The following is a 15,497-nucleotide window of genomic DNA, read 5'->3' as shown; positions in this document are numbered from 1 at the left end:
TCATTCTTAACTGGAAGATGTTTGGAACCACCTATACTCTTCCTAGAGCTGGCCGTCCAGCCAAACTGAGCAGTCGGGGGAGAAGGGCCTTAGTCAGGGAGGTGACCAAGAACCTGAATCTCAGACCATGTGTAACATTCTCTGGTCTGAAGAAGCCAAGATTGTGGTCTTTGGCCTGAATGCCAAGTGTCACGTCTGGAGGAAACAACATGCTGTGGAGATGTTTTTTGGTGTCAGGGACTGGGAGACTTGTCAGGATTGTGGGAAAGATGAACAGAGAAAAGTACAGAGATCCCTGATTTATAAACCTCATCCAGAGCTCTCAGGACCTCAGACTGGGGCAAAGGTTCACCTTCCAACAGGACAACGACCCTAAGCACACAGCCAAGACAAATCAGGAGTGGCTTCGGGACAGTCTCTGAATGTCCTTGAGTGGCCCAGCCAGATCCCGGACTTGAACCCGATCCAATATCTCTAGAGGGACCATGAAAATAGCTGTGCAGACCCTTCACATGCAACCTGACAGAGCTTGAGAGGATCTGCGGCGAAGAATGGAAGAAACTCTCCAAATACAGGTGTGCCAAGCTTGTAGCGTCATACCTAAGAATACTAGGCTTGTAATTGCTGCCAAAGGTGCTTCAACTGATTAACCTGTTGCGACGAGCAATCCCGTATCCGGGAGCGTAATTATAGCCTCAAGCTCATTACCATAACGCAACGTTAACTATTCATGAAAATCGCAAATGAAATGAAATAAATATATTGGCTCACAAGCTTAGCCTTTTGTTAACAACACTGTCATCTCAGATTTTCAAAAAATGCTTTTCAACCATAGCTACACAAGCATTTGTGTAAGAGTATTGATAGCTAGCATAGCATTAAGCCTAGCATTCAGCAGGCAACATTTTCACAAAAACAAGAAAAGCATTCAAATAAAATTATTTACCTTTGAAGAACTTCGGATGTTTTCAATGAGGAGACTCTCAGATAGCAAATGTTCAGTTTTTCCAAAAATATTATTTGTGTAGGAGAAATCGCTCCGTTTTGTTCATCACGTTTGGCTAAGAAAAAAGAAAAAACTTCAGTCATTACAACGCAAACTTTTTTCCAAATGAACTCCATAATATCGACAGAAACATGGCAAACGTTGTTTAGAATCAATCCTCAAGATGTTTTCCACATATCTATTCGATGATAAATCACTCGTGGCAGTTTTGTTTCTCCTCTGTTCAAAATGGAAAAATGCACGCACCTGGAGATTACGCAATAGTTTCGACGGAGGACACCGAGCGGACACCTGGTAAATGTAGTCTCTTATGGCAATTTTCCAATGATATGCCTACAAATACGTCACAATGCTGCAAACACCTTGGGGAAACGACAAAGTGTAGGCTCATTCCTTGCGCATTCACAGCCATATAAGGAGACATTGGAACACAGCGCATTCGAAATCTGGCTCACTTCCTGTATGAAATTTCATCTTGGTTTCGCCTGTAGCATTAGTTCTGTGGCACTCACAGACAATATCTTTGCAGTTTTGGAAACGTCAGTGTTTTCTTTCCAAAGCTGTCAATTATATGCATAGTCGAGCATCTTTTCGTGACAAAATATCTTGTTTAAAACGGGAACGTTTTTCATCCAAAAATGAAATACTGCCCCCAGAGGTTCAAGAGGTTAAAGGGTCTGAATACTTATGTAAATGTGATATTTCAGTTTATAATTTAAAACATTTGCAAAAAATCTACCTGTTTTGTCATTGATGTGTGTAGATTGAGGCAGGGAAAAACACTTCCAAACAATTTTAGAGTAAGGCTGTAATGTAGCAATGTGGGAAAAAGTCAAGTGGTCTGAATATTTTTTTGAATGCACTATATGAAAACACCTTCACACTGCCTCAGTATGAATGTGAGAAACCAAGAGCATTCCCCCCCAACACATTTCGTTGTGTGGTGCAGGCAGGGCAGGCCACCGAGACGGAGACCCTCATCCCTTTGCTCTACCATTGCAACGCCCTCATCCTGGTGGGAGACCCCCATCAACTGCCCCCTACGGTTATCTCCCAGGTACTGCAGCTCACTGTCACTACCTGAAAATACACCTGCATTTTTATTTTACTTGGCAAGTCAGTTAAGAACAAATTCTTATTTACAATGACGGCCTACTGGGGAACAGTCGGTTAACTGCCTTGTTCTGGGGCAGAAGGACAGATTTGTACCTTGTCAGTCGTTACTGGCCCAACGCTCTGACCACTAGGCTACCTGCCGCCCCTTTTCTTACTCATGTGAGTCTTTCAACTCTTCTCAGGTCAATGATTCTGACTATCAATGAAACAGAAACTGTGTATTTTCATTGTGTTCCCCTGGCTGCTTGTTTCTCCCCATTTTAGATATCCATTACCAGTCAAAAGTTTGGACACCTACTCATTCAAGGGTTTTTCTTTATTTTTTACCCATTTCTACATTGTAGAAAAATAGTGAAGACATCAAAACTATGACAACACATGGAATCATGTAGTAACCAAAAAAGTGTTAAACAAATCCAAATATATTTTATATTTGCAGTACTTCAATGTAACCACCCTTTTCCTTGACAGCTTTGCTTTCACTCAGCCAGCTTCATGAGGTTGTCACCTGGAACGCTTTTCCAACAGTCTTGAAGGAGTTCCCACATGATGAGCACCTGTTGGCTGCTTTACCTTCATTCTGCGGTCCAACTCAACCCAAACCATCTGAATTGGATTGATGCCAGGTCATCTGATGCAAAACTCCATCGCTCTCCTTCTTGGTCACATAGTGATTTTCTTTGCAGCAATTTGACCATGAAGGCCTGATTTTACGAAGTCTCCTCTGAACAGTTGGTTGTTACTTGAACTCTGAAACATTTATTTAGTCTTCAATTTCTGAGGCTGGTAACTTTAATGAACTCATCCTCTGCAGCAGAAGTAACTCTGGGTCTTCCTTTCCTGTGGCGGTCCTCATGAGAGCCAGTTTCTTCATCAGTGCTTGATGGTTTTTGCAAGTGCGCTTAAACTTGCAACGTTTTGGAAATTGTCCGTGTTGACTGACCCTCATGTCTTAAAGTGATGATGGAATGTCATTTCTCTTTGCTTATTTGAGCTGTTCTTACCATCATATGGACTGGGTCTTTTACCAAATGGGGATATCTTCTGTATACCACCCCTACCTTGTCACAACACTGATTGGCTCAAACGCATTAAGAAGGAAAGAAACTTTTAACAAGGCACACCTGTTAATTGAAATGCATACCTCTTGAATCTGGTTGAGAGAAGACCAAGCGTGCTAAGCTGTCGTCATGGCAAAGGGTGGCTAATTTGAAGAATCCCAAATATATTTTGATTGAAAACTTTTGGTTACTGCACGATTCCATATGTGTTATTTCATAGTTTTGATGTCTTCACTATTATTCTACAATGTAGAAAAGAGTAAAAATAAAGAAATCCTCCAATGAGTAGGTGTGTCAACTTTTGACTGGTACTGTACATTAAAAGGTTTAGTGTTAGGTAGATTAAGTGTTGCATTTAAATGTGTGATTTTTCTTCTGTCAGAAAGCGAAGGAGTTGAAGTACGGCCAGTCCCTGATGGCTCGCCTGGTGAAGAACCTGGATCGCTACTGTAAGGAGAACAAGAAGCCCAGCCCTGTGGTCTTCCTTAGCTGCCAGTACCGCATGCACCCCGAAATCTGCGAGTTCCCCTCCAAGCACATCTACTGCAAGGCCCTTAAAACTGACAGGTAGGTTCCCTCCCTGCCCACGCCTTTAAGACACACGGACTTGATTCAGTAGGAATTAATTGTCTAGTTATGGTTTTCATGTTCCTAAAGCTGGAGAGATTGTGAGCAAATATTTAATTAAAACTTAATGCACCTACCATTGAACACAATTTGTTTGAGTGTAGTGGTGTGCACAGTGCTGCATTATTAATGGCGACTGTTCCTATTTCTGAAGTAAATCTCTCTTTTTTTTATGTTAATGCTATGGAGGTTTCCAGACACTTTCTTTATTTTATTTCTAGTTTTGTCTCGTTTTTGAGAAACCTACCCCAGCCGCAATTCACTTAGTCATTGTGCAGTATCAGGGCATGCAAAATACATTTTTGAAACTGACACGGTGTAGTGATGTAGGTCTTTAATGTTGTACACATATAGTGGCTTGTGAAAGTATTCACCCCCTTGGCATTTTTTCTATTTTGTTGCCTTACTACCTGGAATTAAATTAGATTTGTTTTTGTATCATTTGATTTACTCAACATGCCTACCACCTTGGTGGAAATAAGACAAAAAAAACAGAACTTGAGCGTGCATAACTAATCAACCCCCCCCAAAGTCAACACTTTGTAGAGCCACCTTTTGCAGCAATTACAGCTGCAAGTATCTTGGGGTATGTCTCTGTAAGCTTGGTACATCTAGCCACTGGGATTTTTGTCCATTCTTCAAGGAAAAACTGCTCCAGCTCCTTCAAGTTGGATGGGTTCCACTGGTGTACAGCAATCTTTAAGTCATACCACAGATTCTCAATTGAATTGAGTTCTGGGCTTTGACTAGGCCATTCCAAGACATTTAAATGTGTCCCCTTACACCACTCAAGTGTTGCTTTAGCAGTATGCTTATGGTCATTGTCCTGCTGGAAGGTGAACCTCCGTCCCAGTCTCAAATCTCTGGAAGACTTAAACAGGTTTCCCTCAGGAATTTCCCTGTATTTAGCGCCATCCATCATTCCTTCAATTCTGACCAGTTTCCCAGTCCCTACTGATGGATAACATCCCCACAGCTAGATGCTGCCACCACCGTGCTTCACTGTGGGGATGCTGTTCTTGGGTAATGAGAGGTGTTGGGTTTGCACCAGACATAGCGTTTTCCTTGATAGCCAAAAAGCTCCATTTTAGTCTCATCTGACCAGAGTGCATTCTTCCATATGTTTGGGGAGTTTCCCCACATGCCTTTTGGCAACACCAAATGTTTTTTTTGTTTTTTTTGACACTCTTCCGTAAATCCCAGCTCTGTGGAGTGTACGGCTTAAAGTTGTCCTATGGACAGATCCTCCAGTCTCCACTGTGGCGCTTTGCAGCTCCTTCAAGGTTATCTTTGGTCTCTTTGTTGCCTCTGATTAATGCCCTCCTTCCCTGGTCTGTGAGTTTTGGTGGGCGGCCCTCGCTTGGCAGGTTTGTGGCGCCATATTCTTTCCATTTTAATGGTGCTCCGTAGGATGTTCAGTTTGCAAAAAAAAATTAAGAACCTAACCCTGATCTGTACTTGTCCACAACTCTGTCCCTGACCTGTTTGGAGAGTTCCTTGGTCTTCATAGTGCTGCTTGCTTGGTGTTGCAGACTCTGTGGCCTTTCAGAACGTGTGTGTATATATACTGAGATCATGTGACAGATCATTTGACACGTAGATTGCACACAGGTAGACTTTATTTAACTAATTATGTGACTTAAGGTTATTGGTTGTGGCAGATCTTATTCAGGGGCTTCATAGCAAAATTGGTGAATACATATGTATCACCACTTTTCAGTTGACATTAACCTGTTTATCCACTTGTCCTTCAGACAAGGTGACTGAAAATGTTGTTTGATGCAAGAAACCACTTAACAAAATAAATGCATTATTATTCCAATAGCCTTATTACAGAGAATCAGACAAATTATGCTACCCTCTGCCTATTGGCTACTTGGCTTATTCAAGCCTGTCTCAAAATACAACACTGCCCCTTCAAGACAATGTTCTTTACTTGACTTGCTTTTCAAATAGCTTTTGGAGGAAGCAATCACTCCCCTATTGCTGCCTACAAATGATCTATAACTGGGATAGTAACTCACTAACTAGCAAAGGATATTAACAAAATGTGCACACATGGCTACATGCAGCTCTGGCTTTGATCTCAAAACAAGTGCATCTCCTCACGACTGCTCATGCTGTAAACACCGTCCAGTTCAACATAAATGGCGCAGATCCATATATGACAATGGTCTTTTTGCATAGTGTCCTATGGCAGCTCTGATTTGGTTATGCCGCTCAGGTCTGTGAGTACCGGCTGAGTTAGAATTGCAATAGAATCCTACACTGAATTCGGCCTACAACAAAATCTCCTGCATAGTTATTTTTTGTTTCAGTATGTTGCTTTGAAAGTGGCTAATATTATGTATATACCCCAACAAGAAGCCATGGATTACAGGCAACATCCACACTGAGCTAAATAGTGGAGCTGCTTCTTTCAAGGAGCCTGGAAGCTTATAAAACCTGGAAGCTTATAAAAAAATCCCTCTATTCCCTCCTCTGAACCATCAAACAGGCAAAGCGTCAATACAGGACTAAGAACGAATCGTACTACACCGTCTCCAACGCTCGTCGGATGTGGCAGGGCTTGCAAACTATTAGATTACAAAGGGCAGCACAGCTGTGAGCTGCCCAGTGACCCGAGCCTACCAGACGAGCTAACTAACTTCTATGCTCACTTCGAGGCAAGAAACACTGAAACATGCATGTGAGCATGAGCTGTTCCGCATGACTGTGTGATCACGCTCTCCGCAGCCTACGTGAGTGAAACCTTTAAACAGGTCAATATTCACAAGGCCGCTGGGCCAGACAGATTACCAGGACGTGTACTCCTAGCATGCTCTGACCAACTGGCAAGTGTTTTCACTGATATTTTCAAACTCTCCCTGTCCGAGTCTGTAATACCAACATGTATCAAGCAGACCACCATAGTCCCTGTGCCCAGGAACACTAAGGTAACCTGCCTAAATGACCACCGACCTGTAGCACTCACATCTGTAGCCATGAAGTGCTTTGAAAGGCTGGTCATGGCTCACAACACCATTATCCCAGAAACCCTAGACCCACTCCAATTTGCATACCGCCCCAACAGATCCACAGATGATGCAATCTCTATTGCACTCCTCACTGCCCTTTCCCACCTGGGCAAAAGGAACACCTACGTGAGAATGCTGTTCATTGACAACAGCTCAGCGTTCAACACCATAGTGCCTTCAAAGCTCATCAACAAGCTAAGGACCCTGGACTAAACACCTTCCTCTGCAACTGGATCCTGGGCTTCCTGACGAGCTGCCCCATGTGGTAAGGGTAGGTAACAATCACATCCGCCACGCTGATCCTCAACACGGGGGCCCCCCAGGGATGTGTGCTCAGCCCCCTCCTGTACTCCCGGTTCACTCATGACTGCACGGCCAGGGCATGACTCGCACACAATCATCAAGTTGGCCAATGACACAACAGTGGTGAAATAGCCTATAGGGAGGTAGTCAGAGACCTGACCGTGTGGTGCAAGGACAACAACCTCTCCCTCAATGTGACCAAGACACAGGAGATGATTGTGGACTACATGAACATTCCCCCATTCTCATTGATAGGACTGTAGTGGATCAGGTTGAGGGCTTCAAGTTCCTTGGCGTCCACGTCACAAACTAACATGGTCCAAACACACCAAGACAGTCGTGAACAGGATATGACACAACCTATTCCCCATCAGGAGACTGAAAAGATTTGGCATGGGTCCTCTGATCCTCCAAAAGGTTCAACAGGTGCATCGCCACCTGGTATGGCAGCTGCTCGGCCTCCGACCGCAAAGCACTAAATAGGGTGGCGCGAATGGCGTCCAGGACTTCTATACCAGGCAGTGTCAGAGGAAGGCCCTAAAAATTGTCAGACTCCAGCCACCCCAGTCATACTGTTTTCTCTGCTTCCGCATGGCAAGCAGTGCCGGAGGGCCAAGTCCGAGGTTTCTTAACAGCTTCTACCCCCAAGCCATAAGACTCCTGAACATCTAATCAAATGACTTTTTGCATTGCCCTTTTAAGCTGCTGCTACTCTCTTATCTATGCATAGTCAGTCTAATAACTCTAACTACATGTACACTACCGTTAAGTTGGGGGTCACTTAGAAATGTCCTTGTTTTTGAAAGAAAGCACATTTTGTCCATTTAAAAAACATAAAATTAGGCCAGCATCCCGGAGTCGCCTCTTCACTGTTGACGTTGAGACTGGTGTTTTGCAGGTACTATTAATAAAGCTGCCAGTTGAGGTGTCTGTTTCTCAAACTAGAGACTCTAATGTACTTGTCCTCTTGCTCAGTTGTGCCTCCCACTCTTTCTATTCTGGTTCGATCCAGTTTGCGCTGTTCTGTGAAGGGAGTAGTACACAGCGTTGTACGAGATCTTCAGTTTATTGGCAATTTTTCACATGGCATAGCCTTCATTTCTCAGAACAAGACTGATGAGTTTCAGAAGAAAGTTAATTTGTTTCTGGCCATTTTGAGCCTGCAATCGATGCTCCAGATATTCAACAGGTCTAAAGAAGGCCAGTTTTATTGCTTCTTTAATATCAGCACAGCAGTTTTCAGTTTTCATCAATTAGCCTTTTTAAAATGATCAACTTGGATTAGCTAACACAATGTGCCATTGGAAAACAGGAGTGATGGTAGCTGATTATGGGCCTCTGTACGCTTATGTACATTTTCCAATAAAAACCAGCCGTTTTCAGATACTATAGTCATTTACAACATTAACAATGTCTACACTGTATTTCTGATCAATTTTATATTTTAATGGAAGCAAATGTGCTTTCCTTTGAAAAACAAGAACATTTCTAAGCGACCTCAACTTATGAACAGTAGTGTACATATTACCTCGACTAACTGGGACCCCCCTGTATATAGCCTCGCTATTGTTATTTTACTGCTGCTCTTAACTTATTTTGGGGGGGGGGGGGGGGGGTATTGCTGCGTTGTTGAAGGGCTTGTAAGTAAGCATTTCACTGTGAGGTGACAAATAATATTTGATTTGATATTGTGTTGATTTGATCACAATTGCCACATTAAAGGGAAACGTTGATCGTGTTAACAGGGAGAACTCTAGAGTTTCGTCGAAGTTCAATCTCGTGCTGCTTTCCGTGTTCTGGTATTTCTAATGCGCTAATGAGCTGCGCGGCAATGTCGGGGATATTGTACGACTGGGCGCAGCTTAGAGGGAACATTGATTATGTTGCGGAGAAAGTTCAGAATGACCAACAGTACAAGTCAAAAGTTTAGACACCTAATTTCAAGGGGCTTTCCTTTATTTGTATTTTGTTCTACGTTGTAGCTTAAATAGTTAAGACATCAAATCTATGAAATAATACATGGAATCATATAGTAACCAAAAAAAGCGTTAAACAAATCCAAATGTATTTTACTTAGATTCTTTCCTGTAGCGGTCCTCATGAGAGCTGGTTTCAACATAGCACTTGATGGCTTTTGTGACTGCACTAGAAGAAACCTTTCAGAGTTCTGTATACCATCTCTACCTTGTCACAGCACAATTGATTGGCTCAAACGCAATAAAGAAAGAAATTCTACAAATTCACAAGGCACACCTGTTAATTTAAATTCTAGGTGATTACCTCATGAAGCTGGTTGAGAGAATTCCAAGTGTGCAAAGCTGTCAAGGCAAAGGGTGGCTTCATATTTTGTTTAACACTTTTTTTTTGTCACTGCATTCCATATGTGTTATTTCATAGTCTTCACTATTATTCTATATTGTAGAAAATAGTTTTTTCAAATGTAAACCCTGGAATGAGTAGGTGTCAACGTTTGACTGGTGCTGTACGTCACTATACTGAGAGCATGTCAGTTTCTAAAAGGATGTATTTGGGTCTTTGATCTTTTAATGTCCTTTGCGTGCCCTGATACTGCACAACAAGAAATGAGGGTGTGAATTGCGGGAATTCTCCTTTTTAAGCGTTTAACATTGCATGTGAAACATTTTTTTATTTATCCTTGATTTAACTAGGCAAGTCAATTAAGAACAAATTCTTATTTACAATGATGGCCTACCGGGGAACAGTAGGTTAACTGCCTTGTTCGGTGACAGAAGGACAGAGTTGTACTTTGTCTGTAACTTTTCGGTTACTGGCCCAACGCTTTAACCACTAGGCTATCATTTGTGTGTGTGTTCCTGTCTTCAGTGAGACTGCAGAGAGGAGGGGGAACTTTGGCTGGCCTCTCCTGCCCTACCGTGTGTTTGACGTGACCGACGGTCAGGAGGTCAAGGAGGGAGCGTAAGAAATTCTCTGGATCATGTTCCTATGACTTCTCCCATTTAATTAATTCTACTGTAGGCTTCATGTTAAAGGGATAGTTCAGTGACTTTGCATGATTTAGACATTTGGTTTCTTATCTCCAACATTCTAGGGCACGTAAAAATTATTCCATGGAGGGCAGAGTGTTTGGTTTTTCCTTTCAATTAAGACCTAGACGACCAGGTGTGTGGAGTTCCTTAACTAATTGGTGACCTTAATTAATCAAGTACAAAGGAGGAGTGAAAACCCAGACACTAGGCCCTCCATGTAATAAGTTTGACACATTTGATCTAGGACCTTCAAACTCAACTCTGGACCTTGAAGCCAGTTCCACTGCTTGTTTTCATTATTCCCCTGTAATCAGAGACCTATTTAGACCTGGTGTGCCAGGTGGTTGCAATTCATTCTCAGGTAGAACAGAAAACCAGCAGGCTCCGGACCTCGTAGGGTAAGAGTTGAATACCCCTGGTCTAGGGACAGGGAGTGACTGCGATCCACACTTTGATTTTGTTAAACTAGCCACGGCCAGCAATTGTTAACAACCATTTTTGGTCCAATTCCCAACCTCTTGCTGAACAATCCCTTTAATGACATTGCGAAAAAGTGCTTGTGACTGAATACATGTTGAATGACTGTTTGATTGCCGTCTGGCTGGTCACCAGGTCTTTCAGCAACCTGAAAGAGGTGCAGCTGGTAGTGTTCCTGCTGAGGCTGATGGCTGAGAAGCAGCAGGTCAAGGTGGGGGTCATCACGCCGTACAATGCCCAGAAGGACCGCATCAACCGCGAGATGGCCAAGGTGGTCAACAAGAACCTCACGTGAGTCAGGTGCTGCACCATAAATGTGCATTCTCATTGGGGTTAGTAGATTGCCAGGGTCCGTTCATTTGCCAGAAAAGGAAGCCATTTCAGTAGTCTTAGCTTGCAGAATCATTAGAGCCAAAAGAAATGGCTTCCTTTCTGCTGTAGTTGTTCCCCGCTAGCAGTGTGAAGGGACTCTAGAAAGACCAAAAGAGAAATTGTATTCCAGGGTGGACGTTGACACTGTGGAAGGCTTCCAGGGCCGAGAGATGGACTGTGTCATTGTCTCCTGCGTCAGGGCGAGCCACGAGCAGGGCGGCATTGGGTGAGTGTACAAGCTTTCCTGGTAAGGTCATGTGACCAGGCCGTATACTTGGTAATGATATAACAAATTGGATTTATGTAACGCTTTACGTAAAGTAGTATTCATACTACGAGTACTGTGCTTACCTAGGGTATGGGTATAGTTTCTGATCTATGGTGGACCCCCCCCCAGATTCCTGGGGAATCGCCAGAGGTTGAATGTGACCATCACCCGGGCCAAGTTTAGCCTGTTCATTCTGGGCCATCTACGGACACTCCAGGTAATTGGCTCCACCTCCTGTATCTGTATGGAGGCCTGTGTCTGGTTGCATTTCCTTTTCCAGCCTCGTGTTGATTGTGTGTCTGTCCTAGGAAAACCAAGACTGGGGTGCGCTCATCAAGGATGCCGCGACACGAGACGTCATTATATCAACGAATGAGATGACCTTCAAGACGGACGCCAGGAAGATCTTCAAAAAGGAGCTGACCAGGAGCTCGTCTTACCCCCTCAGAGAACCAGGCCCTCCCTCTGCTGCCCCCTGTCCTACCGCCGATCCCCCCAGGCCTGCTCCCTTCCAGCTACGCCGCTCTTCTGAGCCAGCCCTGTTCGCCCAGGGCAGGGACTCCCCCCAGCAGCCCTGGTCGGCATCCCCTCCCCAGGACGCTGACAGGCCCAGAGACCCCCGTCTGGTAGTCCAGACACCCCAGCATAGATCAGACTGGAATCCGCGAGCTGAAAGAATCAGGCTCCCACAAGCCGAGATCAGAAGAGACCCACGAGCTGAGAGGGATCCACGAGGATGCAACAGCCCAGAACAGCGTCACCCAACTGGGTACCAAAACCAGAGATGGGCTGTCAGGGAGAGGGACAGAGAGCAACACCGTTCACCAATCACCGCGCCATACCCAGGAGATGGAGTCAACAGACCACCGAGGGACCCCAGTCAGAGAGACTATAATCGCTACAGTGCTACAGCCTTCAACCACCACACACACACTCACCCCCGGAAACGAGACCCAGACCCCCGATGGATCCCTCCCACCCACTCCAAGAGGGGGAGAGAGAGGACTGACCACTGACTCTGTTTTGGTTTGTTTTTTTATTGGTGTGCTTTCTGATAAATTCAGGGAATGGGAACGAGAGTGGAAGGGTAAGAGATTACGCAGAGTAGTTTGTTCGACAACCAGTCAGTCAAAAACATCACTGTTCACCATCTCAAGCAGTAATATGATGCTGTTGTATCATTTACAAGTCAGTTAATTTTATTTCTGTAATAAATGTAATTGTTTTTGTAATAAGCTGTTTAATGACTGTTATGGCTGGAGTATGTGGGTTGGCCACTGGCCTCTCTGTAAAAAACTGCCCTTTGTTTGGACAGTGGGGGCGGGGCCTTTTGAAAGGGCACTTGTACTATAACACTGGTACTTGTGTGCTTCCAGTTTATTACTGAGAGATGTAACCAGGGTAATGCACTGTGCCTGTGACTTTTATTCATTTTCTTTTTTTGGTTCACAATTTTATAATTTCCTAATCTCATTTTCTTACGTGCTCTGCATTTGTATAGAAATGTTCTGGACTTCATAAAAGCGCAAAGACTAATGTCGCTGGTACTCAACGTTTGATACCTGGTTATTTATTAGTAGTATAGCCCACTTAACAGAATGGCTGTTACATTACAATTTTAAGTACACACTATTTCCGCTTATAGCATATATTAAGTGCAAAAGTATATCTCGTCCGCCATAGTTATTTGACTATAGGCAATTATTTTAGTTTTTATTTAGCTTTTAAAGTGTCGTCCTTATTTAGCACCAGGATGCTGATTAACTGAGGCAATTAAGGTTACATTTTGTGATTGGAATGGGCCTGGTTGTTACATTTAAGCATCTTTATAGAATATGTAACATGGACCCATACGTAGTCTAAGTGAATGCTGTAGCTGGAGAATGTGGGACAGATTTTGTATTTCTAAATAGGGAGACATGTACAGTTAAATGCCATTTTATGCCCCGGAAAAGCTTTGACATCTCTGGTCACTTTCTTCTGCTGGTTTGTCTGTACGGTATTGGATGCACTTTTATTTGTTGTATCACACTGTGCATTTACACAAGCTCGTTTTCACACACACACACACACAACTCTATCAAAACTCATTTTAGGTTACCTTTCTTGTCGACAGAGACAAGGTTATGTATTATTCACCGCTGTTGGACTTCAGGCCAGCTACCTCCTCAAAGGTTGGAACCAAAGACTTCCTGTGACTCTCAGCAACTGCAGTGAAGTATACATGGCTTTATTCCTTCTGCGTGTCACCTGTCACGATACTGTCCAGTGTTTAGAAGGAAATGGTTCAAATCATTTCTTCATTTCAATGCAATATCGTTTCTGGGAGAAATAGTTTTTCTAAGACCTGTGCCCCAAAAGAACCACAGTGCCAGTTTAAACCAAATCAAGTATGTAGATCTTTTTTAAGTTGATAAATGAATCATCTTATTTGAAATTGAACAATTGTTTACATTTAATTTTAATCTGCAAAATTATTTTATTTATTTGCAATTGGTGCTTGTTCACCTGGGGCATGTTCAACCGGACTCATTGTTTTGGAACGTTCAGAAAGAAACATACTATGTCGAACAAACATGCATCTCTGACATGCAGAATAAGGAGTCGCGTCGGCTCTACTTGTGGAATCTCTATCTGCATCTTTCGAGAACGTTTTCGTACTGAATATGGCCTTGTATATTATTGTTCACCAAACCAATCGGCTGATTCCGTCTCTAAAGTGTTAGGGAAACTAAATTGACCATGGTCAACATTGTATGTTTTGTTTTTCTGAACCACTGCTAAAATAGTGGGCAAATAAAAATGTGCATTTTGTTATAGGCATCTTTCACTTTACACAGGTAGATGGTACACTAACATTTATTAGTTGGGCCTTGTGTGTGTCTCACACACACAACTCTCATACCACAATCCTTTCACCAGTTCTGATCGGCATAGGTACAACTTTCCTCTAAGGCCATAGTTTCCATTCTCCTAATGCTTGAGTGTAGGACTGTGTGGTAGGGGAATCTGGTCCTAGATCAGTGCGGTTCAGCCAGGACAACTCCCACGCTGGTCTCTGATCTGTGCCCCATCTCCCAGAGGATCTCCCCCACACGTGTCAGTTCATCCCACTGCCCTTCATGTTAACAATACAGACTTCTTCTGAAGCGGAGCCCAGAATAGAGAGGCCTTACAGACAGACTAGAACAGGATTTTATTTCACCACCGCCTGAATGTCTTTTCTGTCTTATTGCATGCTGACACCCACTCACTTTTGTTTGCATTCCTCCCAGGTGCTCGTGGTGCTTTTGTCTAAATGTGTTCATCCTGTTACGGCGTGAGGGCATTTCACCTGTAGTTCTCTTGTTTACATCCAATGTCACTGACTCCACTCCACTAACTACTTTCTCAATGAAGTGTTTATTTTTTTATAAAATTCCACTCCAAATAAAGGATGCCACACAGTACCTAGGGTGTCATTAGAATGATCCTTTAAACCCTGGGTTTCCACGCCAATGACGATCTCTTAGTGGGAGAAACATAGAAATAGTGTTTATGGGGTCTTTTCCTATTCTAGTAAGTCTATTTCTATGTGGAGACCGTTATGTTTTGGCCTATTACTGTCATTTTGTTCTCAGAACCTTATGGGTATTTAAATGTTTATTGTTAGGACGTTATGGTGCCATTTTTGGTTTAATTTCAGTTCTTCCTAATTCCCAATGGAACTGAGCTGGATGTGTTGGTGTTGATCATGTCCACTCCTTTTCTGTTTGCATAAAACATGTCTGATCTGAAGGAAATTACATAGGTGAGAGGAGTATGTTGAGCCATTTTTTTACATTCAGCATCACTATGTCAAGGGAAATGTAGTCTTCTAACAACGATATCTACATATACACTATATATACAGAAGTATGTGGACACCCTTTAGTAGATTCTAATTTTTCAGTCACACCTGTTGCTGGCAGGTGAATAAATTCCAGCACACATCCATGCAATCGCCATAGACAAACACTGGCAGTAGAATGGCCTTAATGAAAAGCTCAGTGACTTTCAACATGGCGCCGTCACAGGATGCCATCTTTCCAACAAGTCATTTCGTCAAATTTCTGCCCTGCTGGAGCTACCCCGGGAAACTGGAAGTGCTGTGATTGTAAAGTGGAAATGTGTAGTCTAGGAGCAACAACGGCTCAGCCTCGAAGTGGAAGCCACACAAGCGCACAGAATGGGACCGCCTAGTGCTGAAGCTTGTAAAACAGC

At 43.3% G+C, this 15,497-nt stretch overlaps 1 protein-coding gene across 2 annotated transcripts in view; it reads left to right on the top strand.

Moving 5' to 3' along the window:
• The window catches only part of LOC139408418 (senataxin), a 66,500-nt gene extending 51,797 nt beyond the window's left edge, over nucleotides 1-14,703 (top strand). The window contains exons 19-25 of one of the 2 annotated variants that reach the window (XM_071152268.1): nucleotides 1,956-2,063; nucleotides 3,566-3,750; nucleotides 9,975-10,067; nucleotides 10,751-10,906; nucleotides 11,118-11,213; nucleotides 11,385-11,472; nucleotides 11,564-14,703. In XM_071152268.1, coding sequence (XP_071008369.1) covers nucleotides 1,956-2,063; nucleotides 3,566-3,750; nucleotides 9,975-10,067; nucleotides 10,751-10,906; nucleotides 11,118-11,213; nucleotides 11,385-11,472; nucleotides 11,564-12,271 — 1,434 coding nt within the window. In that variant the 3' untranslated portion in view covers nucleotides 12,272-14,703. The remainder of the gene's footprint in view (nucleotides 1-1,955; nucleotides 2,064-3,565; nucleotides 3,751-9,974; nucleotides 10,068-10,750; nucleotides 10,907-11,117; nucleotides 11,214-11,384; nucleotides 11,473-11,563) is intronic. The other variant, XM_071152269.1, reaches the window with a different exon arrangement.
• Nucleotides 14,704-15,497: the final 794 nt, after the last annotated feature.

Source organism: Oncorhynchus clarkii, chromosome 5 (genome assembly GCF_045791955.1).
Source record: "Oncorhynchus clarkii lewisi isolate Uvic-CL-2024 chromosome 5, UVic_Ocla_1.0, whole genome shotgun sequence".
Lineage (NCBI taxonomy): Eukaryota > Metazoa > Chordata > Actinopteri > Salmoniformes > Salmonidae > Oncorhynchus > Oncorhynchus clarkii.
Note: the sequence above shows the minus strand (reverse complement) of the source record. Positions and strands in the feature narration are given on the sequence as shown.